This window comes from Xenopus laevis, chromosome 4S (assembly GCF_017654675.1).
Source record: "Xenopus laevis strain J_2021 chromosome 4S, Xenopus_laevis_v10.1, whole genome shotgun sequence".
NCBI lineage: Eukaryota > Metazoa > Chordata > Amphibia > Anura > Pipidae > Xenopus > Xenopus laevis.
This window is the reverse complement of record NC_054378.1, coordinates 113,976,140-114,001,798: the sequence shown is the minus strand read 5'-3', so window position 1 is coordinate 114,001,798 and position 25,659 is coordinate 113,976,140. Positions and strand designations below refer to the sequence as shown.

Here is a 25,659-nt window from a genome sequence, read left to right as displayed (position 1 = left end):
GAGTAACTAGATGCTACTGGGCCCCACAGCAAATAAATTTTACAACCAGGGCCGGATTTACATAGTGGCCACCCCTAGGCCCCCTGACGTTCGTCGCCCCTGTCCCCTCCCTTTTATTTGTGCAAATTTTCATCATCGGGACCGGAGCAATGGGGCTTGGCGCACAGAAAATGTTAAAAACTATTGTATCTCCTGCGCATCTCCAGTGTTTTTGAACCAACGTGGGTCTGGTTGGGCAACGCCGCCCCCCTAGGGTTGCCACCTGGCCGGTATTTTACCAGCCTGGCCGGTAAATGATGGTTGATCCCAATGTTATTAATAGGTAAAAAAGATAAATATATAGGAAGGCCGGTATTTTTTTCCAGAAAAGATGGCAACCCTACCGCCCCCTAAAATTCTGCCACCCTAGGCCTGGGCCTTGGTGGCCTCTCCACAAATTCAGGCCTGTTTACGGCCCCCAACATATCTAGAGGTTGTCCTGTTTTACCAATATATATTGAAATTGCTAATTAATTAGGACCTCATGGGGGCCCCCTATATCTCCTAACCCCCAGCAGCCGCAGGGTCTGCTTCCTCTGTAGTAACGCCCTTGATTATGGTCAAACATTGCCATTGCCCAATAGAGTGCAGCTCCTAAACCCACAGGAATATTTAGAAAATGTGTTAGTGTACCTTTAAGAAAGAGGAGGAGCTTTGCTAATTCCACACTTCCTTTAACCCCGCCTTCCATTAGCAAAGGCAAAATCAGCACCAACGAGTAGACAGGTTGAGCCGCGCCCCCCTCTGTCTCCGCCCCCTCCCACTGCCTCGCACCAGGCGAAACACAAGTGTCAGATCAGCAGCAGAGCAGAGTGACAGTTGCTCCAGCGATTCCAGCAGCAGAATTAGCTCCCGCCGGAGCAGCATGATATGAAGCAGAGACGGTATCGCCAGAGGCGCTAGCAGATAAACACAGCGCTTGCACTGCTGGTGGGTAAGGCACAATCCTCGCTGTTGGCTGGATCCACTGGAGGGGTGGCAGTTAGGAAATAGCCAGCGGCACAGGGTGGCAATTGGTGGCACTGGAGTCCCTTTAACAAGCGATTAAGGCGGCTGCAGTTTAATTGGATCAGTAACTGCTGCACTGGGGTGAGCCTCTGCTCGGGTGGATAAGGGCACAGATTGCCCATTTGTCTGGCTCTGTGGTCCCTGAAGTCTATAGTCACATTCCATTTTATTGCTGCCTGTATTGCTTTAAGTAGCCAGCTCATTCCAATCAATGGGGGGTGTGGGGGGCAGCTTCTGCTACAAGATACTTTTATTTTGGGTGCACCTGTAGGTATTACCTGGGCAGATACCCTCCCCAGCGGCAGATGAGAGCATTGGTATCTAAGTGACAGTTGCCATTGCTAAATTCAGTGGGGGGTAACTAAAGAGGAAGCAGAGGGGGACCCAGAAGGTATAGGGGGCCCCATAAGGGCAGAGACACACTGGCAGATTCGGGGAGATTAGTTGGCTGGCGACAAATGTCATCTTCTTAGGGGCGAGTAAACTCCCTGAACTGCCTCCCTGCCTTCCTCTGGCTATAATGAAAATCACTAGCGGGATGGCACTCGGAGCGCTTTGTTTTCTCCCCGAATCTGCCAGTCTCTGCCCTGAGGCCCATATTAATGAGCAATTTTTATATATTTGGTTAAAGTAGGACAACTTCTGGATCTGGTGGGGGCCCTAAAATTAATTTACTCTGGGGCCCATTAACATCTGGTTGTAATTCCAATGTCAGTGACCCCTAAAACAGTGCCTCTTTTTTAAACAATTCGGTACTTGTCTCTCTTGGGTATAACTGGGGCAAATTCCTGGGGATGGAAACGTCCTGGCGCTTGCACCAAGCTCCCTTTATTCATGTGTATGTGAATATTTATATGGGAATCTGCTGTACAGGTGAATAAAGCCTCTACAGTCCCATATCCACTTATTCAGCACTTTACATTGCTAATCTCCAGTATAGCTACATAATCCAGACTGCTTGGGACCTGTGGGGTTTCTCCATAATGTGGATCACCAAACCTTAAAGGAGAATTCAACCCTAATGTTAAAAAACCCTACCCCCCTACCCTACATAGACCCCCCTCCCTCTTCCCCCCCAGCCTAAGGGGGTTATTTACTAAGCTGCGAATGCCAAAAACTTTGTGCAGATTTGGTGTGAGTATCTTTCAGAAAATATTGAGATAAATTCGAACTTTGATAATTAACCCCCTTAAGTGTTACCCCAGGCAAATGCCCCTAATGTTTTACTCACCCCTCAGTGCAGATTCAGACATCGGAGTTCACAGGCGCCATCATCAGCCGCTTCAGTAATCTTCGGAATACGACTGGTGCTTAGGCAATTTTCGGGGAGTTTCGGCACATGCGTTGTTGTCACAAAACAGAAAATTGCTCCAACTGCGCATGCGCCACCACGCTGGTCTCATTCCGAAGATTCCCGAAGAGAATATGATGGCGCTCATGAATTCCGATGCCTGAATCTGCACAGAGGGGTCAGTAAAACGTTAGGGACATTTGCCCGGGTAACACTTAGGGGATTATTTATCAAAGTCCGAATTTATCTCAATATTTTCTGAAAAAGACTCAGGCCAAATCCGCACGGGTTTTTTGGGCTAATTTATTAATACACTTTCCCGAAAATTTTGTTTGCAGGAAAAAATCGTGAAAAATCTGTTTTTCATGATTTTTTTTTGATTTTTCATCCGCTTTTTCACAATTTTTCGGATTTTTCACCAGAACAGGGCTGGATTTTGCCCGAAAACTCCCAAAACTTCGGGGTATTGCCAAAAACCCAGCGCACATCAAAAAATCATTGGGACTTCTCCCATTATGCATCCTCAACAGGTCTGAGATGCTGGACTTTCAGATTCTGACTTTTCCATCCTCGGAGTTTAATAAATTGCGGGAAAATTCGTGATTTTTTTAAAAGTCGTGATTTTTGCATTCGGAGTTTAGTAAATAACCCCCTAAGGCTGCGGGAAGGGGGGTCTATGTAGGGTAGGGGGGTAGGGTTTTTTTAACGTTAGGGTTGAATTATCCTTTAAAACTATTAAAAAATATTTTCACATAAAATAAACCCAGTAGTTGTGTTGGCATCACAATGGCTTTTTGCAGCTTAGTTACCATCAAATATAACAATTCCGGCTACGGTAATGGCGAGTTTCAGATCTTACTAGATAATGAGGTTCTGGATAACAGATCCCGTTCATGGGATGTACAGTATTTCTTTCACTTATTGTTTTCTTTATTATTACCCGTGTATGTGTGTGTGGCTTTAAATGTGGGTAAATGCGGATTTTCCTATTGGTTCCTATCTATAGCCTGTAATTTGTGCAGCTCAACTTGAAACTTGTTCAGCCAGTTACGTATCCCAGTGCGTCGCTCTCGGTCTGTTGCTCCCGGTATTTACATGGACAAATGAGTTCCTATTTTAGGAGAATAGGCTCTGATTCATTTATTGTGTTATTGGACTTTCGCGTCAGTTATAAAACAAGAATAAGCTGTTGTCTTCAATGAACTAAAATGTAAATTTTATATACAGATATGGGACCTATTATCCAGAAAGCTCGGGACCTGGGGTTTTCCGGACAATGGATCTTTCAGTAATTTGGATCGGCTACTAGAAAATAATGCAAACATTAAATAAACCCAATAGGCTGGCTTTGCTTCCAATAAGGATTAATTGTATCTTAGTTGGGATCAAGTACAAGCTACTGTTTTATTATTACAGAGAAAAAGAAATTTTTAACCATTTGGATCAAATTGAGTCTATGGGAGACGGCCTTTCCATAATTCGGAGCATTCTGGATACTGGGTTTTCAGATAACAGATCCCATTCATATAATTATATGCCATTCAGCTTCCCTTAGGTTGTTGCTGAACTCCAATAACCAGAGCCTACCGACAGCCATAATGAGTTGAAGCAGTATGGCAGCTCCCATTCATCTGTTGATGTAAATAAGCAAAGATGGAATATTCTCACAATAAGCTTTTTTTTGTCTCGGGCAGAGGAAAGGGATGAGCCATCATAGGACATGTTCCCCAGTGAATCAGGAGTGGATTAAGAGCAATGTTGGGTTTCTAGGCTGGGTTTCCATGCTAAGCGGTACAGGTATTGGATCTATTATCTGGAAACCTGTTATCCAGAAATCTCTGAATTACAGAATGGCCATCTCCCATAGACTCAATTTTATCCAAATAATCAAAATTTTTAAAAAATTATTTCCTTTTTGTCTGTAATAATAAAACAGTAGCTTGTACTTGATCCAAACTAAGATATAATTAATTATTATTGGAAGCAAAACCAGCCTATTTTTATGTTTATTTAATGTTGACGTTGATTTTCTAGTAGATTTAAGGCATGAAGATCCAAATTACGGAAAGATCCGTTATCCGGAAAACCTCAGGTCCCGAGCATTCTGGATAACAGGTCCCATATCTGTATAAACACAGAGGCACAGAACAGAGGGATGGGGGATCAGTAAAGAAATCATAGGGGGGATATAGAGATAGCGCAACCCGGTTACATGTAAATACCTGCACGTTAGCAGGAGACCTGCCCTATATAATCCCCCCGTTTGTACCTGCTCCTATGGTGCTGCCCAACAGCGCTGGGAATATATTTTCCCCCAAAAACACGGCCAGGCTGGGGAGGGACAGGCTGCTTGCTGCAGGGTTCCACAGATGGCACAATGTGCGGCTCTAAGCTGCCGGGTTTACCGTGAGATTCATAACAAAAACACCAACAACGAGGTCCTGACGGCAATAAAAAAAAGCTTCATTGTATCTTTCATTCCAGAGCAGGGGCTGCTCATGTCTATTAACTCCTCACAGCACAGAAGTGCCTCCAAAATTCATTTTTTCCCCTTGCAAATTCTTAAAGGAACAGTAACATCAAAAAATGAAATTGTTTTGAATTAATAAAAATATAATGCAGTGTTGCCCTGCACTGATAAAACTGCTGTGTTTGCTTCAGAAACACATATATTGTTTATATAAATAAGCAGCTGTGTAGGAATGGGGGCAGCCATTCAAAGGAATGGCTCAGGTTACACAGCAGATAAGCTTTGTAGAACATAATGGTGTTATCTGTTATTCACTATTATGGCTAGTCCACACGAGGAGATTCGGGGAGATTTTGTCGCCTGGCGACTAATCGCCTCGTCTTCTGAGTGACTCTCTCCCTGAATTACCTCAGCATTTTTCCCCATAGGCTGCGCTAATGCACACGCGGCGATGCGTTTTCAATAGTGGCCCAAAGTTGCCTCAGTGAGGCGATTTACATTCTAGCCGATGGGAAAGCTTTTCGGGGAGATTAGTCGCCCAAAGAAGAGGTCGATTTATCTCCCCCGGAATCTTAGCGTGTCACCACCCCGAAATTGGTAAATGCACATGTCTAATAATAAGCAGGTTCGGACTAGAATGTTTTCCTGAAGTTTCCTAATGAGGCAACTTCGAGTGACTTCGTAAAACTAAGCGATCCGAGTGCCCTCCAGCCCGCGATTTACATTCTAAACGGCGGCAAGGCTTTTCAGGGGGGAGATTAGTCACCCAAAGAAGAGGCGATTTGTAGCTGGGCGACTAAATCTCCCCAAATCTTTGCTGTATCTCTTCCCTTAACCTGTACCATATAGCATTTTTTAATTTCCGCCATTGCTACACAGCACCTGGTTTATATAAACAATAGTAGTGTTTCTGAATCAAACACATGTTTTTTCTTTAATTTTTTGGTGTTACTGTTCCTTTAACCCAGTACAGGCACCAGATTGTACTTTATGTATCAGCAGCAGCTTCATGTCAGAGCATCTTACTGTCTCTTTTGCTTTAGGTGGCACCCCGATGATGCCTGAAGGTAGCACCCCAGCTCTCAGTCCTCAGGGGGTCCCGTACACAGAACTGAGCCACTTCATTAATGCAGATGGGCAACACATTTTCTCCAGATATTGGAAGCCTTCAGGTTCACCACGGTAAGGCCCTGGGACTGCAAAATGCATCTTCTTTCTGGTAATGAAAAAGTTAAGCTGAAGCCTCTGCGTCATATATAATTGGTTGGCTGGACAAAATCATTATCATTACAGGTATGGGACCTTTTATCCAGAATGCTCGGGACCTAGTGTTTTCTGATAACAGATATTTCCGTAATTTGGATCTTCATACCTTAAGTCTACTAGAAAATCATGTAAACATTAAATAAACCCAATAGGCTGGGTTTGCTTCCAATAAGGATTAATTATATCTTAGTTTGGATCAAGTACAAGGTACTGTTTTATTATTACAGAAAAAAGGGAAATCACTTTTAAAAATTTGGATTATTTGGATAAAATGAAGTCTATGGGAGACAGCCTTTCCGTAATTCTGAGCTTTCTGGATAACGGGTTTCCGGATAACGGATCCAATACCTGTATAATGGTGCCAGGGTGATAGCAGACACTCAAGGGCTAAAGGGGTTGTTCACCTTTTAACTTACTTTTAGTATGATGTAGACATTCATATCTGCAATTGATTTTTATCTATTATCGTTTTTGATGTGGTTTGGCATTTCTGCAGTTATTTGGTTGCTAAGGTCTGGTTTACCTCAGCAACCAGGCAGTTGTTTGAATGAGAGACTGGAAGATGAATAGGAAAGGGCCTGAATAGTAAGAGAAGCAATGAAAAGTTACACGGAGCAGTTGTTTTTTTTTTTGACTGCTGGGGTCAGCGACCCCCATTTGACAGCTGAAAAGAGGCAAAAGAAAAATAACTCAAAAACTATAAATAAAAAATGAAGACCAACTGTAAAGTTGCAAATACTAGGGCTATCTACAGCAGTTAAAGGTAAACAACCCCTTTGATTTGGACTTTTTTTTTGTTGATGAGATGTATGTTATAAATGGGCAAAATATTCACTTTGCATTATGATCCCGATGTAGGTGCCATTAGTTTTCACTTTAATTAAATTCACAGTCAGTTATAGATGAAGTGAAGCTGCTCTGGAACCTGCACCGATCATGTTTGGTTTTCTCCTGCCAACAAAGCCAGCGGAGATCATGTGCTAATAACTGAGATATTTTTAACCCCCCCCCCCCGTGTGTTGGCTTCTTGACATGTGGATAACTCCCTGATCAGTCTATTGCTGATATTTATTTATATATTCTTTTTAACACATTAAAGGGGTAGTTCACCTTTAAAATTAGCTTTTAGTATGTTATAGAATGGCCAATTCTGAGCAACTTTTCAATTGGTCTTCATTTTTTTTATAGTTTTTTTTTTTGGACTCTTTCCAGCTACAAATGTATTGTTATTGCTACTTTTTATCCCTCATCTTTCTATTCAGACCACTTCTATTCATATTCCAGTCGCTTATTCAAATCAATGCATGGTTGCTAGGGTACTTTGGACCCTAGCAACCAGATGGCTGAAATTGCAAACTGGAGAGCTGCTGAATAAAAAGCAAAATAACTTGAAAAACCTCAGAAAATAAAAATTTTTAAAACCAATTGCAAATGATCTCAGAATAGCACTCTCTACATCATACTAAAAGTTAATTTCAAGGTGAACAACCCCTTTAAATGAATGGCTGGAAATTGTTTAAAGCAACAATGACACCTTCTGGCACCAACATGTGATACTGCAGTAGCGATTTAAATCCTTGGACGATGGACCTTTTTGTGACCCTTCGCCAAACGTCCTAAACACAGGAAAAAGTTGGTTCAGTTTAGCCAATCAGACATCTGATAACTCAGTGTGGGCTGATGGGAAAATAATGAAAGCCGGCTGTGCTGACACATGAAAGGAAAACATAAAGGCAGCAAGGCCACCCAGGTCAGTTTTATATGAGGTCATAGAGGGCAGTGGACCTCTACTTCCGCCCCTACAGGGGCCCCTGTGTAAAGAATTTTAGATATTTTAAAATGTACTTTAGATTTATAGATTTATATTAATTCTTTAGTGTAAACTCTTGTGATTAGGACTCTCTAATCCTATTCTTACTCTGTAAAACCTTGTTTGTTCAATTTTTTCAAGATCTTTGTTTGTTATAAATGAATGTAAACCACTGCGTAACTTATATAAATAAATAATGGTGATGATGATGAAATGTACTTCCAAGGCTACTGTTGTACTACAACTCCCAGAATCCTGCTAAAATCACCTAATTATATGATTTTTACCCCATATATCGGAGCCACAGCTTTTCTTTTATGCCTGAGGATCTAACGTCTCTAGGTCTGGCCTTGGACACTTCCCAGCCTCACCACTGTGCCAAGATGTCACTAACTCACTCTCACTAAATCAAATTCTCTGACACAAGGGAAAATCAATAGCACCAGCTGGAACCATGTTCTGTTCTCTTTTAAAGGAACAGTTCAGTGTAAAAATAAAAACTGGGTAAATAAATTGGCTGTGCAACATAAAGAATTTTTCTAATATAGTTAGTTAAGCAAAAATGTTATGTATAAAGGCTGGAGTGACTGGATGTCTAACATAACATAACAGAACATTACTTCCTGCTTTACAGCTCTCTAACTCTGAGTTAGTCAGTGACTTGAATGGGGGCCCACATGGGACACAACTGTTCAGTGAGTTTGCAGTTGATCCTCAGCATTCAAAAGCAACAGTTATGACCCATGTGGCTCCCCCTCAAGTCATTGATTGGTTGGTTGCTGCCTGTTAACCAATCATTGGAAACCAAAAGAGCCCATGCAGGAAGTAGTGTTCTGGCTATTATGTTAGACATCCAGTCACTCCAGCCTTTATACATTAAATGTTTGGCATTTTCTTTTATCTATGTTTATCTATCCATACCTCTTTCTAAGTATGGTTATTAAGTAAGTTATTCTCTTCAAAAGCCATGTAAGGGGATTCATCTGTAGCATCCCACTGTTACTATAGGCACCATCTCTCCCTACTATACCTGCTATCCCACAGTCACACTCCCTTCCCAGAGACTATTATCCACTGTTACTATAGGCACCATCTCTCCCTACTATACCTGCTATCCCACAGTCACACTCCCTTCCCAGAGACTATTATCCCACATTACTATAGGCACAATCTCTCCCTACTATAACTGCTATCCCACAGTCACACTGCCTTCCCAGAGACTATTATCCACTGTTACTATAGGCACCATCTCTCCCTACTATACCTGCTATCCCACAGCCACACTCCCTTCCCAGAGACTATTATCCACTGTTACTATAGGCACCATCTCTCCCTACTATACCTGCTATCCCACAGCCACACTCCCTTCCCAGAGACTATTATCCACTGTTACTATAGGCACCATCTCTCCCTACTATACCTGCTATCCCACAGCCACACTCCCTTCCCAGAGACTATTATCCACTGTTACTATAGGCACCATCTCTCCCTACTATACCTGCTATCCCACAGCCACACTCCCTTCCCAGAGACTATTATCCACTGTTACTATAGGCACAATCTCTCACTACTATAACTGCTATCCCACAGTCACACTCCCTTCCCAGAGACTATTATCCACTGTTACTATAGGCACCATCTCTCCCTACTATACCTGCTATCCCACAGTCACACTGCCTTCCCAGAGACTATTATCCACTGTTACTATAGGCACCATCTCTCCCTACTATACCTGCTATCCCACAGCCACACTCCCTTCCCAGAGACTATTATCCACTGTTACTATAGGCACAATCTCTCACTACTATAACTGCTATCCCACAGTCACACTCCCTTCCCAGAGACTATTATCCACTGTTACTATAGGCACCATCTCTCCCTACTATACCTGCTATCCCACAGTCACACTGCCTTCCCAGAGACTATTATCCACTGTTACTATAGGCACAATCTCTCCCTACTATACCTGCTATCCCACCACCATAGTCTCTTCCCATAAGATATTATGCCCACTGCTAATTTAGGCACCATGTGTTTGATATTTTACTGTAATATTTAATGATGTTCTAGAATAGACACAATATAAGACACATACCTAAACAAATATTATTGAGGACATAAAAATAACATGGATGTGAAATAGTGGTGTGCAAAGTACCATTCTCTTTATGTTATTTCTTTAAATTGTATGATCTTATCTGTATTAGGCTACCTCCTGCTGTGAGACGTGGTTAAAGTAAAACTAAACCCTAAAAATGAATATGGCTAAAACTGCCATGTTTTATATAGTGAACTTATTGCACCAGCCTAAAGTTTCAGCTTGTCAATAGCAGCAATGATCCAGGACTTCAAACTTGTCACAGGGGGTCACCATCTTGGAAAGTGTCTGTGACACTCACATGCTCAGTGGGCTCTGAGCAGCTGTTGAGAAGCTAAGCTTAGGGCTCGTCATTAATTATCCAGCAGAAAATGAGGTTGGTCTGTAATATAAGCTGATGCTACAGGGCTGATTATTAATTTCTGATGTTAATTGCACTGGTTGCTGTGCTGCCATGTAGGAATTATCTGTATTAATTACTAATCAGCCTTATACTGTGATATTTATATTCTTTTGTGTATTGTGTATTTTGAGTCAGTCCCTAAGCTCAGTAATTGACAGCAGCACAGAGCATGTGCAGTGAATCAGCAGAAAAGAAGATGAAGAGCTACTGGGGCATCTTTGGAGACACAGATCTTTACTGCTAAAGGGCTGTGGTTGCCTTGGGCTAGTATAGAAGCCCAAAACATAATGTATAATATTTCTAGTTACTTCTTTAGTTTAACTTACCTTGTCCTTTAAATAACTTATAGCTGACCTGTATTACTTCCAAATTAAGCATCAGCATGATTTTGCTGCTTACAAAAAGGGATGTTAGAGCAATGGGAATGTTAGTGGGGTTCCCACTCATCAAAGGTGACAGACACTGCAGTTGTATGAATGGGCACTATAGAAAGAGGATTATGTTAACTGTAAAAGGGAAAATGATGAAGCACTGTAGCGATTAGGTGGGCGGAAAAAGACGTATGAAATTCAAAATACATTGTTGGAAACACAAAAAAGCCATTCTAGATAAAAGTTTGTGTTGGCTTTAGTATGGAATGGCTACTACAGATGGAGCAAGCTTCCAATAGTTCAACAAGTTCCAACGTGTCATATCACTGAATAGATGATTATTGCACCTTTTTCAGTTGAAATGAATAATGTGACAGTTGTGTTGTGGTACCTGTATGCCAAACAAGTTTACTCTGTGTAAATGGAAAAGTGTATACATAGACAGATACATGATAAATAACTAACATCACATTGATGCTACCTGCTGAGCTTTATTCCTTTCAGACATACCACATTTATAGCAGTTTGTTGCTTGGGCCACACATACCTGGGTTCCAAGTTCAGATATCGTCTATGTACAGGGGGTCAGCGGGAATTCTGTGGGAGGATTGAGGCACTAGGGCTAAAATGCAGGAGCTGTTCCCTAAGTGAAACAAGGTTGGTGTGGGATTTTAGGGGCACTATGGGCCAGGGTGGGTCTGGCCAATGGGGGCTCTGCCAACCAAAGCCTGCTCCCTGCTCCATATGTTGGGTGCTTCACCCCCCCCCCCTCTGATCATGGCCGAAATGAGGGAGGAAAGGTATGCGGCACAAATGGGAGAGAGAGTGGTAGAGGATGTCAGCGGGTTGTTAGAGACTGGGTTGGGGGACCCCTATAGATCCTGGAACCCCATTGCGCCACTCCTATGAATCCAAGTGAAGTTTTCCCCTTAATCAGCGGGGGATTGTTTTGCAGTAGTAAGGCACTAAGTACCCAAGAGTCGTCTTAGTGCAGAGGTTTTAGTGGAGGTTCCTTTGGAAGTACAGGAAAGGGCCTTGTATTTAACACCTGTTCACCGCTTAATATTTTAAATGGCCAAAGAAAGGCTCATTAGTGGCAGTTGCTGAGTGGCCATAAAAACAGACTAATTGCCCCACTGCCTGCCCTGTAGTCAAGTGTATAGGCTCTTGTCATAGCCAGAAGAATCAGATAAACTAATGGAGGAAGAGAGAACACCATACTGTTTAAGGAGGTTGGAACTGGAATCCTTAGTAGCACAGAAATCCTGGTGTGGCCAAACAGGCTACTTCTCTCTGCCACTGAAGAGGTTAAGGCTGCCGGGAGGCTGCACCCCACTTGCTCATGTCACAGTCCAACAGCTGCCGGATAAATCAATACGTCTTTCTGAGTGTTTAAATTGCATTGTGGAGCTGTCAGATTAGGCACATGCCTTTGTGGTGCTGCAACCTTCAGCTGACCTGCTATTACAGCAGGCAAGGCCTCAATTATCATGAAGGTCAAAATGAAAATGGGTGTCATAGGGGGTCATTGCCGCCTCCTCCAGCCAGAAAATGGCCTTGGGTTAAATTGTGGATGATATATTTATATCTGTCTACTGGTGCTGTAAATAGATGATACTGGGCCATACAGTAAAATCATTTTAGGGGCCTAACTGCTTGTCAGTCAGTGTCCAGATGGGGCCCTCAGCAGTTGCAGGGTACATTTTCGTTACAGTTACACCTTCATGTGGTCCTCCAGCTGTTGCTGTGCTTTAACTCCCAGAATCAAACTGACACCTGTGAATTTATATGACTGATATAAATAACAATACATATAACAATGGACTATAATTCCTATTAATCCAACAATGGTGATTCACCTTTAAGTTAACTTTTAGTATGTCATAGAATGGCCAATTCTAAGCAACTTTCCGATTGGTCTTCATTGTATTTTCTCATAGTTTTTTAGTTATTTGCCTTTTTCCTGACTCTTCCAGTGTTCAAATGGGGGTCACTGACCCACATCTAAAAACAAATGCTCTGTAAGGCTACAAATGTATTGTTATTGCTACTTTTTATTATTCATATTTCTACCCAGGCCTCTCCTATTCATATTTCAGTCTCTTATTCAAATCTGTGCATGGTTGCTGAGGTAATTTGGACCCTAGCAACCAGATTGCTGAAATTGCAAATTGGAGAGCTGCTGAATAAAAAGCTAATTAACTCAAAAACCACAAATAATAAAAAATAAATACCAATTGCAAGTTGTCTCCGAATATCGCTCTCTACAACATACTAAAAGTTAATTCAAAGGTGGACAATCCATTTAAACAGCTTTACATACAGAACATCCCAAATTTAAACCAATTATTATGGCTGTTAACAAAGCCATGGGCAGCACGTGGCAATGAAGAGGTTAACCATGCCTGCAGAATGGAGAGCGGAAGGGACGCTTTGTTAAAATTATTTTCTTCCAGTGGAAAGTATTTCTAATCAGGGATTTTTTCCCCACATCAAAAGGACATCTGTTTATCAGGCTCATGGGCTTTACTGTGGGGTTTTCATGTACACTGTGGATATGGAAATGATTATATGAGGCACGAAAGACTGTGGGCAAATAAGTATATTTATATTCTTTATATGAAGTGTTAGTGGCTGTGTCATGAACCGGACAGGGCATGTGATTCATGTACAGACTACACCCTGTAATACAGAAACATGAATTACTAGACAGTTCTGTTTAGCTTTATATCTATATATACTGGGGTATGTGTATTTTTATAGAACTACCTGGGAACGCAGCACTGTACAATTCTACATTATTAGAACAGACAGGAGTCAAACAAATATACATCAAATATACATCATACAAACTGATATATTATGCACAACAGTATTAGCACAGATATATACATACCACCAAGTTACAAGATCAAGGCAAAAAGGGACAAACCACAGGGAGCAGATACACTTGCCCATAATGTGAACACCCCAACGTTTCGGCACAATAGCCTTTGTCAAGTGGAATTCCCCTTGACAAAGGCTATAGTGCCGAAACGTTGGGGTGTTCTCATTTTTGGCAAGTGTATCTGCTCCCTGTGGTTTGTCCCTTTTTGCCTTGATCTTGTAACTTGGTGGTATGTATATATCTGTGCTAATACTGTTGTGCATAATATATCAGTTTGTATGATGTATATTTGTTTGCTATACACTATATAAAAGAGAATGTTTAAAATACCACCTTTGTTTACTAAGTATTATTTTCTTTATTGAGTGTGCATCCCCTTTCTATTCTTTTATATGCAGAACAGAGCAATGCCCAGATGCGAGTTCTGGGTCAATGGGCACTGATGTGTGCAATTTTGCTCCCCTTAGTGCTCTACCACTTACATTTGAGATATTTATAAATTACCCCAATGGTGAGACCCAAAATTCATGACTGTCTTAGCATCTATAACATCTATGCCCTATAGACATCTCTGCTATATATAATACTTTACCAAAAACTGTAAGTTCTCTTAGACACATGCTAGTACAAAACAGTCATTGTTTTCTTTCCCTTCTACATCTCATATCTAGAGGCAACTACTCCTTTAATTTGTTAGAGTAAAACATAGAAGTCCTGTTCCCATGGACTATGCACAGCCAAAGGCAATTGTCATAATGTCATTAACCAGCTGCTCAAACAGTTCATGGCAGTTACAGTTCAGTTTAGGGCGTATGGAGCTCTGGAAGCTTTCTGATGTTTTATCTCTCTAGAACTGTGTGATGGTTACAGTAATTATGGTACATGCTGGTGGTTATCAGCTCAATATACATTTGTTTGTATTTCCTCTATTGTCTGACAAAGTGAATCTCCCTTTGCCTTTCAGGGCTCTGATGTTTATTGTACATGGTGCTGCAGAACACTGCTGCCGATACGATGACCTGGCACAGATTCTATCCGCTCTGAACTTTCTCGTCTTTTCCCATGACCATGGTGAGTAAACTTGGATAAGTGATGGGCATAGCCACTTCATAAGTGAGCTTTTACTACGAAATGACACAATCATTAAAAATGAAATTATTACTATGCCTGACAATAATGTGTAATGCTTATTAAAGTAGATCAGTTTGCATGGGGGGATAAAAGAACAATTCATGAAAATTATTGAAAAGAGACAGGCCCTTTTTTAAAGAAGGTTTAAGAGCAAGTGCATGGGCCACTAGGGAGAGATGGTGCCTATAGTAACAGTGGGATAATAGTCTCTGGGAAGGGAGTGTGACTGTGGGATAGCAGGTATAGTAGGGAGAGATGGTGTCTATAGTAACAGTGGGATAATAGTCTCTGGGAAGGGACTGTGACTGTGGGATAGCAGGTATAGTAGGGAGAGATGGTGCCTATAGTAACAGTGAGATAATAGTCTCTGAGAAGGGAGTGTGACTGTGGGATAGCAGGTATAGTAGGGAGAGATGGTGCCTATAGTAACAGTGGGATAGTAGTCTCTGGGAAGGGAGTGTGACTGTGGGATAGCAGGTATAGTAGGGAGAGATGATGTCTATAGTAACAGTGGGATAATAGTCTCTGGAAAGGGAGTGTGACTGTGGGATAGCAGGTATAGTAGGGAGAGATGTTCCTATAGTAACAGTGGGAAAATAGTCTCTGGGAAGGGAGTGTGACTGTGGGATAGCAGGTATAGTAGGGAGAGGTGGTGCCTATAGTAACATTGGGATAATAGTCTCTGAGAAGGGAGTGTGACTGTGGGATAGCAGGTATAGTAGGGAGAGATGGTGCCTATAGTAACAGTGGATAATAGTCTCTGGGAAGGGAGTGTGACTGTAGGATAGCAGGTATAGTAGGAAGAGATGGTGTCTATAGTAACAGTGGGATAATAGTCTCTGGGAAGGGAGTGTGACTGTGGGATAGCAGGTATAGTAGGGAGAGATGGTGCCTATAGTAACAGTGGGATAATAGTCTCTGGGAAGGGAGTGTGACTGTGGGATAGCAGGTATAGTAGGGAGAGATGGTGCCTATAGTAACAGTGGGATAATAGTCTCTGGGAAGGGAGTGTGACTGTGGGATAGCAGGTATAGTAGGGAGAGATGGTGCCTATAGTAACAGTGGGATAATAGTCTCTGGGAAGGGAGTGTGACTGTGGGATAGCAGGTATAGTAGGGAGAGATGGTGCCTATAGTAACAGTGAGATAATAGTCTCTGAGAAGGGAGTGTGACTGTGGGATAGCAGGTATAGTAGGGAGAGATGGTGCCTATAGTAACAGTGGGATAGTAGTCTCTGGGAAGGGAGTGTGACTGTGGGATAGCAGGTATAGTAGGGAGAGATGATGTCTATAGTAACAGTGGGATAATAGTCTCTGGAAAGGGAGTGTGACTGTGGGATAGCAGGTATAGTAGGGAGAGATGTTCCTATAGTAACAGTGGGAAAATAGTCTCTGGGAAGGGAGTGTGACTGTGGGATAGCAGGTATAGTAGGGAGAGGTGGTGCCTATAGTAACATTGGGATAATAGTCTCTGAGAAGGGAGTGTGACTGTGGGATAGCAGGTATAGTAGGGAGAGATGGTGCCTATAGTAACAGTGGATAATAGTCTCTGGGAAGGGAGTGTGACTGTAGGATAGCAGGTATAGTAGGAAGAGATGGTGCCTATAGTAACAGTGGATAATAGTCTCTGGGAAGGGAGTGTGACTGTGGGATAGCAGGTATAGTAGGGAGAGATGGTGCCTATAGTAACAGTGGGATAATAGTCTCTGGGAAGGGAGTGTGACTGTGGGATAGCAGGTATAGTAGGGAGAGATGGTGCCTATAGTAACAGTGGGATAATAGTCTCTGGGAAGGGAGTGTGACTGTGGGATAGCAGGTATAGTAGGGAGAGATGGTGTCTATAGTAACAGTGGATAATAGTCTCTGGGAAGGGAGTGTGACTGTGGGATAGCAGGTATAGTAGGGAGAGGTGGTGCCTATAGTAACAGTGGAATAATAGTCTATTATGCTCCATCTCCCCTGGGTAGATCACTCTGTTTACTTGTATTAAAGGCACAGAGTAGATGTTATCACTATGAAAGCAAAATAATTGGAACATCCTGATTTCTCTTTATCTCCTGTGTACTTCATTCTGACCCGAGTAAGTGACCTTTCTGTTCTGCTTGGAGGATTCTCTAGATGAGTAAGATTCTCTAGATGAGTCCCACACCCACCATAACATTCTGGCTGGGACATTCTGTCTCTGCTTATGTTTCTCTTTGTGAAGCAGAAGTGAGTTTATGTTTTATTGATTTAATAAAAGGGCACACTTCTGAATGACCCTATGTTTCCCTCTTTCTGATATAAATATTTGAATTTAATTAAGCCTCCAATGCACAGTTGCTCAAACATTCACAGAGTAGGGATACAAATCCTATTATATCACTATCATTTTCACCATGGCTGAATTGTCTGAATGTTTTTACAGTGCCATGAAACTGGGGGGAAATCTTGTTGTATCTAAATTAACCTGATCCGTCTCTCATATGAATAATGGCTGATCAGTTTGAGGAATACATGGGTAGGATTCACCATTTAATTGTGTCACATTAAACATGCAAATAAAACAATCTCCACAGATCTGCTATGTTACCAGGGCTGACTTTTTTTTAAAAGGGGACATAAAGTCACCCTTATAAATGTGGAATAGTAATAGAATCAATTTCTCTTTTATATTAGATATAAGTCCAAATGCATACAGCCACATTTTGAAAGCCGAGACTCGCATTCTCTTGAAATTAGTCCACATGGCACCAAATAGTGAAGGTAGCCATGTTTTCTACTCTCTGCCGTGAGAACCAATTAGAATTGAGTACACATGATTCCATAGGGTAACCTCAGTCCCACTCCTGCCATTAAGAAAAGAAAGCTGCAAACTTTATACATTTCAAGAGGATTCAAGTCAAACTAGAGCCTACAATGGTCCTCACAGAGACCGTAGATTCAGTAGCATAATGTTCGAGGAAGCAGCCTCGGGGGGGGGGGGGCTGGGGCTACAGGGGGCACAGCGGGGGTCTGCTTCCTCAGAATCTGGGGGATCCACAAGTATGTGCAGGTGGGGGGATTGAGGGTGACCCATGAGTATCTAAGTGGGGAATCACAGGTCGTCTGCGATTATGTGCAGAGGTGGCCTTTATGTTCCATTTAATTAATTTATACCCTTAAAGAACAATTTTATACTGTTAGAAATAAAGATTTTTAATCCCAAGGATATCCATCCAGTCTCAGGATACTTGTATCCAACATCAGTTCCAACATTTCGATGATCATTACATACTGATGCTCTGTTTTCTTCTATTTATCTTCTATTTTCATCTTCAAAAAATTCAGTGCACCTTTTACTTACCCCTTTTTCATGGCTTGCTCCCCGAAGGGCGTATAAGGTTTATTGCTGTGGTTGATTGGTGAAGACTTGTGCAAAAACTGAGGTCTCAGGTGCACCGTCCCTGAACCTTCAGCTAAGGGAGAGGATCAGAACTGTTTTGTAGTAGAACAGGCACGCATGAAACAGTCTTCCAGACTGCCTATGATTAAGGGGGTTATTTATTAAAGTTTTTTTTTTTTTTTAACTAAAATCCGAATATTTAATGGGGGAAATTTTTTTTTTGAGATTTATTATACCCCAAGGATGGAAAAAGTCAGAGGGGCTCATTTATCAACACTGGGCCAATTTGCCCATGGGCAGTTACCTATAGCAACCAATCAGTGATTAGCTTTTTGAAGTCAGCTGCAAGTAGAACAATGAATGCAGCAATTTGATTGGTTGCCATGGGTTACTGCCCATGGGCAAATTTGCCCAGTGTTGATAAATGACCCCCAGAATGTGAAAATACTCCATCTCAGACCCGCCGAGGTTGTACATAGATCAATGGGAGAGGTCCCTTTCCTATTTGAAAGTTTCTGTGGTCTGCATTGGAATTATCCTGAAAATTCTGGCTTTTCGGGCAAAAATCTGAAAAATTCGCACTTTTCAGGAACAAGTCTGAAAAAATCGAGCGATTTGGGGAAAAAATTAAAGAAATCGTACGATTCAGATTTTTTTCCTGATCTAATTAAATCATGCTTTTTTATTAATAAATAAGGTCAAATCGTGGATTCTAGTTTGTTCGGATTTTGATAAATAACCCTCTAGATATCAAATGCGTATGGCTGTGCCTTTGTGTACCAAATAAACTAAAATCTTTTTACACGTCTGTCTGGAAAACTGTTCTATATGTGTGCCTGCTCTACTACAGTACGAAAGTGAAGACTTAGCTTATGCTAATTTTCAGGATTTTAAAGGATTAGTTGTAGAACCGATTCAGGCTATATTGTGGTTACACAACCCTGCCAACCTGTGATGTAAGAAAGGTTCAGATATCAGTTTGGCCTGAGCCAACCAGTCTTACCAGAAATGAGACCTGCATCCTCCCTGCCTATAGGATTAATCGAATTGTCTTCTTTACGCTCCACTAAGGCCCATCCAGGCCCTGTATACTGGCACCTGTACCCTAGGCCTACAGTATCTGCTCCCTTCTTCATTTCTTCAGACTGCTTCTATATTTGTACATTGGTGCGTGTGAACAGCATATTAATGAGCTGCTTGCTGGATGGTTTGCCGCTGGGGAGCACAGCAAGGTGATGTGTGACCTGTTTGTCTCAGCCCCCTGGAGAAGGAAGCTCTTTGTTAATCTCACAGCGTGGTCGATTTATTCCATGAATATCCAGCCCTTTACGCTTTAAGAACAGCACCCAGCATTGCCCATCATAGCCGGCATATTAGTATAACCATCTGAACTGACTATAAAAAAACACTTTTTACTGACACGTAGTTCTGTATCAGCTCAGTAAAATAATTTAATGGCCACTGGCAATAGAAGACAAAAAATTGCATATATATATATATATATATATATATATATATATATATATATATATATATATATATATACAGGGGCGTAACTACAGAGGAAGCAGACCCTGCGGCTGCAGGGGGGCCCAGGAGGTACAGGGGGCCCCATGAGGCTCTCATTGATGAGCAATTTGAACATATATTGGTAAAACAGGACAAACACTGGATATGTTGGGGGCCCTAAAATGAATTTGCTGTGGGGCCCAGCAACATCTAGTTATGCCACTGTATATATATATATATATATATATATAGGGCAGCCATCAGGGAGGGACAGGGGGGAGAGTTGTAGGGTGCCCAGAGGGTAAGGGGGGGCACGGCCACTCCACAATTACTTGATTAGCCGGGCCCCCCATCTTTCTGAGAGCTGCTGACTTCGGGAAGGCATGGACGTTTAAGGGGCCCTGGCCACCAATTTTCTTATAATGTGTGTGGGGGGGGGGCTGGGGGGCCTGGCCACCAATTTTTTTTTCTCATGTGGGGTCCTAGCCACCAATATTTTTTAATGGGGGGCCCTGGCCATAAATGTTTTTTTATGGGGGGCCCTGACCACCAATATCTTTTTATTTTTTATTAATTTTTTATTGGTGGCCATAGCCACCAATATTTTTTTTTGTTATATTTACTGTGTGGTGGGGAGGGCGGACCTATAGGTGAGGCTTGCGGTGGGCGCAGCCCAGGGGGCCCAGGAAATTTTGTCGTATGGGGCCCTGTAATTTCTGATGGCGGTCCTGTATATATATATATATATATATATATATATATATATATATATATATATATATATATACAGTATATATCTATATATATATGATAAACAGGAAGCAATGACACAGGGATGAATACCTTAAACAAAATAATTTCCAGTTACACCAATAACACAATACCCAGGGGCGCATTTTGAGGGAACTGGAAATTCGGCTCTTACACAATTGAGACGACTGCCTGAGGTAATAATCTGATTTCTAGTTGTCTGGATTCATAACCCTAGACAACACATTAAGTTTAAAGGAATACTGTCATGGGAAAATGTGATTTATTTTTTTAAAATGCATCAGTTAATAGTGCTGCTCCAGCAGACTTGTCCGCTGAAAAACGTTTTTCTAAAGAGCAAGCAGATTTTTTATGTATATATACTGTATATTTTGAAATCTGACATGGGGCTAGACATATTGTCAGTTTCCCAGGTGCCCCCAGTTGTGTGACTTGTGCTCTGATAAACTTCATTCACTGTATGCACTGTAAGTTGGAGTGATATCACCCCCTCCCTTCCCTCCCCAGCAGCCCATCAGCAGAACAATGGGAAGGTAACCAGATAAAAGCTCCCTGGTAGCTATAAGAACAGCACTCAGTAGTAACAAACCATGTCACACTGAGACACATTCAGTTACAGTGAGTAGGAGAAACAACAGCCTGCCTGAAAGCAGTTGCATCCTGAAAGCACATGACCAGGCAAAATAACCTGAGATGCACCTACACACCAATATTACAACTAAAAAAAAATACACTTGTTGGGTTAGGAATGACATTTTACATGGTAGAATTAATTATTTGCAGTGTAAACAGCGTAATTTAGAAATTAAAACAACATAATAAAAATCATGATAGAATCCCTTTAAAGGAGATGTAAAGGCAAAAAATAAAATCCCATTTTTACTCCAATATACTTCAATTAAAAAATGTGTACAGTTTTTATAATAAACCTGACTGTATGAAGTAAAAATCCCCCTTCGTTTTACTTGCTCTAACTGCTATGGATAGGAAATTTCAGATGGTCCTTAACTGCTCTGCAGGGAAACGATCATACTTTCAAAGGGCAGGGGGAGCCCCCCACATATACTTCCCTGACCTCGAGCAGCTTTGTTGGTTTCCCTATAAAGCAGCCGGTGACCATGTAGAGACTTGTGTCTGCAGACCCAGTGCAGTCTGCATATTCTGATTATTAATCAGTCTTGCTGTATCTGCTTCTATGGCAGATATTATTTGCTGTCTTGATAATTTAGGACAATCCCTAAATTTAACCTCCCAACTGAAGCCCAGACCAGGCTGAGCATGTGCACAGTCTTGGTCTTACAAGATGACAGCCCCTGTGGCCAACTTTGAAAACATAAATCATCTCTTTTATTAGGCTTGTGGTGCAGTAAGTTCATGTTTATGTTAAGTATACAAAATACAGCATTTCTAGCATTATTCTATTTTAGACTTTAGTTCCCCTTTGATGTTTGATTTTAGAGAGATGTAGTATAGACCGGTAAAGATTTTTATAAAGCCCCAAAAATATCAAATGAAAACCAGCTGCAGAACTGCTTTGATAACTTACAACAGTGACATAAGAAAAGTAAATTTTACATTTAGATTTACCCTTTAGGTCACACTTGCATAGAGATATATGGCAATCCTACCTTTCACAGGACACTGAGACTGTATCTTGTTGTGACTGGGAAATGCAACTCTCAGTGTGATCGTGTATAAGCCACATTAGAAACGCAGATAAACAAGAGTCCAAGGATTTTTGGAATAGCCTTTACCAGGCACAAATTTCTGCCAGTTCTGTACAATTACCTATATGGAAAGTATTATTTGCTGCTCGTACTATTGGCCGGCCGTTCCAGCCATTTTCTGCATGGCTTCCAATTGCTTTTAACTCTGCCAAATCCTAAAACATGAGTAATAGATTACAAATATTGGGGTTTAACATCCCAACAATCCCCAAATTCCCTATGGCATAAATGAAAAACACTCATCCAGACCAGGAATTCAGTGAATTGTCTGGAACCACAAATAAAGATTGATTGTCCCCTTGCAAATACATGCAATACACTACAAACCTCTCATCGGCCAAAGGAAGCCCTCCTGCTGGCAATATCACCCAGTGTTTGCTCAACCCACACACACACATAGATTGGCCAGGCTACAGAGGATCCCAGAATAATGGAAGAGTTAGACTTGCCAGGCTGCTTGCACGCAGGGGAGGAAGGATTTGCTGTAGCCATGCCCAGACCCAAGTTTTTACTCTCTGCTGGCTGCAGGATCACAATTTACTGTAAAATAAGCAGACTGCTAGAGAGCTGAACTAACAGGATTCCCTTACTATTTTAACACAAAGACCTGTAGACTGTGTATTACAGGAATACCATTTATTATGGTTGTTTTCTCAGGTATATTATGCACCATTCCCTTCCTTCCCAGCTCTATTTTGGAGCATCATCTACTTTTCTCCAGTATTCCCAGGTCTCTATATTCCATTTCCCCCCACCTCCACTATAGTCCATTGACCACTTTCCAAAGTCTTCCCAACATCACTTTCCAACATTGCCCTATTCCACAGTCTTCCCAGCTCCCCTTTATTCTTCATTTTCCACTAGTATTCCCACCTCACTCATATACCAGAAAATCTCATTCCCTAATCTTCTCACATTATCATCTTTCTCCTGTTCCAAACTCCTCTTACCTTCAGCTATCAGTTCTTCCCTTTCTCAAGTATTCCATCTCTCCTTCCTATATTGTTCTCAGTTCTCCTTTCTACCATTACCCTCCCCTTTCCTAGTATGGCCAGATCAACATTAGTCTAGTATTCTAGTTTCCCCTTTTTACTATTATCCCTATTTTTATTTGCCAACTTCTCTAGAATTCCCATATCTTTCTTCCTCCAACTTCCTTTGTGTTCCCAGTTCCCTTAATCCCCATTTGTACCTTTAACATCCCTAGAATCTCAAGTTTCCCATATTATTACTATGGGGAATATGTTTGATTTGTCCCAGTTAATTCTCAGGCAAGAGAGGTGTCCAAAGTCATCAATTATACGCAGGACCACCTGGAAGGAGGCACCAGGAGAGTTCAAGTATAGGATATCATCTGTGTATAGGGCATTATTCTACAGCCCCCATTTTGAGGCCTGTCACTGCTGGAGAGTGTCGGATTAGGATGGCGAGGGGCTGTATAGCCAGGGCAAATAGTAGAGGCTATAATGGTCAGCCTTGGATTCTGGCTAGAGAGAATGCTGGAGATAGGTGGCCATTTACATTAACCCTCACTTTTGGTGCTTCTTATAACATTCCCACCCATTTGATGACTTGTTCACCTAGACTGGAATTCTCCAGGAGTTTCAAGAGGAGTCAAAGGCCTGAGCTGCATCGAATGAGATCACAATACGGGAGCCTTTATTAGTGTGGTCAGTGTGAATGTTAGTGAATAGCCTGCAGAGATTTATGTTGTGGATCTATTTGGCATAAAACCTGTTTGGTCAGGCCCAATCAGTTCCTTGATTACTAGCTTCAGTCTATTAGCAAGTAGTTTTGCAAATATTGTAGCATCTACGTTGAGTAGCGAGATGTGTCTATAGGAACTACACTCAATTGGGTCCTTAACTTCATTAGGGATGACCACAATGAGTGCAGTATTAAAGGAGAGTTGCATTAATCAGGGTTTTATGGAGCCAGGGGAAGAGGAGTTCTGTGGATACTTAGTACCAATCTGCTGTAAATCCATCTGACCCCAGAGTTTTGTTTGGTTGGAGAAAGGTTATTGCTTCTTTCACCTCCTCTAGTGTAGTGGGGCCATTGAGTTAGGCTTTAAGCGAGAGGGGTAACTTTGCGATAGGAATAGAGTCCAGATATTCCGATAGTTGTGGCTTGGTGTAGTTAACCTTGGTAGTATAGAGCTGTTGATAGTATTATGCAAAAATATTAAATATGTATGTTACCTCTGTAACTGTGTCCCCATTTGAACTCTGGACTTTTTAATAAAATTCCAGGACTGAGGGCACCTAAAGTCAGGTGCAGAAAACCATAGAACTTTATTAGTTTATAATATATTAATGAAAAAATCAGGTCTGATCATTAACAGCTGCCATGTAATTAATGCAAAATATTCTGACTCCTGCAGCAGATGCGTCTATTTTTTAAAAAAAATCCATCAAAGAGGGATGGGGGGCATTCTTGTATGGAATCAGCACAATTAATGCCAGTCACAACCCATCCACTGCTGGGCAGGCAGCCTTCAATGAGAGTTTAATTTAAACTGGACACTGTGTATTAGTTCAGAGTAATGAGAATCTTAGTGGAAGTGCAGTTTAGCACAGGAACGCAAGTTTTCATTAAATGGACGGATATTAAACTGTTCCTTTCAATGACTGATCATTATCTTGTTCTTCCCTTTCATCTGCCTTTGTGACTTTATTTTTTTCTCAGGACTGTTCTGTCGCATATAATTTGAAAGGAAGGCGATAATTTAATCCTTTGGTTCAGGCATTTTCTACTCTTCACAAGGCATGTTGTTGACGACTGCTCTTGGCATGGGGTTCTGGGAATTGTAGGGTCCTCAAGTTTGATGCCCCTGCTTTATTGGTATTAACTAACCCTAATAAATGAAGAACTGTATTCCTGTTTTACGCATAAGGCTTTCTCCATGCAGCTCTCTCTAGTCTGCTCTTCAGGGTGTGAGGTAGGGCTTCTTTTAGCAGGGGGCATTGCTATCTGAACTGCTTCCTGGTTGCCATCCTTGCCATAAATGTCATATTCAATAGGCAGGGAATGTGCATTCGACTCTGTTGCCAGACGGGCTCTATAATGCACATGCACTGCACCAAGGATAGCCAATAGGGGGTTGTACTAAAGCTGGCAACATGGTGACACAGGCAACCAGGAGCAATTTAGTAAGTCTAACAGATGTTTTACACAAGAGAGGTAGGTTTCACCGCCAGCAGTTCTGACATTGCTTGTAAAACACTGCTTTATATAAAAAGCATGAAAAATATACATGTATTTTAAGTATTTGCCATTGGATAATCCCATAATGGAATTAGGGTTGCCATCTTTTTTTCTGCAGTTTTACTGGCCTGTGGTCCAAGGAGGCAATTAGTGACGTCACAGGGGTGGAGAATGGGTAAGGTGACTAGATTTTTAGAAAGAAATCTGGAGACAGGGACCACGCCCACTTTACAAGACCCCACACACTAACTACTCCCCATTTTACAAATACACCCTCGGTGAATATATTAATGAACGTAGTGGCAATT

At 41.6% G+C, this 25,659-nt stretch overlaps 1 protein-coding gene across 2 annotated transcripts in view; it reads left to right on the top strand.

The window, feature by feature from the left end:
• The first annotated feature begins 805 nt into the window (after positions 1-805).
• Positions 806-25,659, top strand: part of LOC108715040 (monoglyceride lipase) — a 40,731-nt gene continuing 15,877 nt past the window's right edge. Inside the window, exons 1-3 of one of the 2 annotated variants that reach the window (XM_041561734.1) lie at positions 806-973; positions 5,852-5,990; positions 14,608-14,714. In XM_041561734.1, coding sequence (XP_041417668.1) covers positions 5,863-5,990; positions 14,608-14,714 — 235 coding nt within the window. In that variant the 5' untranslated portion in view covers positions 806-973; positions 5,852-5,862. The remainder of the gene's footprint in view (positions 974-5,851; positions 5,991-14,607; positions 14,715-25,659) is intronic. The other variant, XM_041561733.1, reaches the window with a different exon arrangement.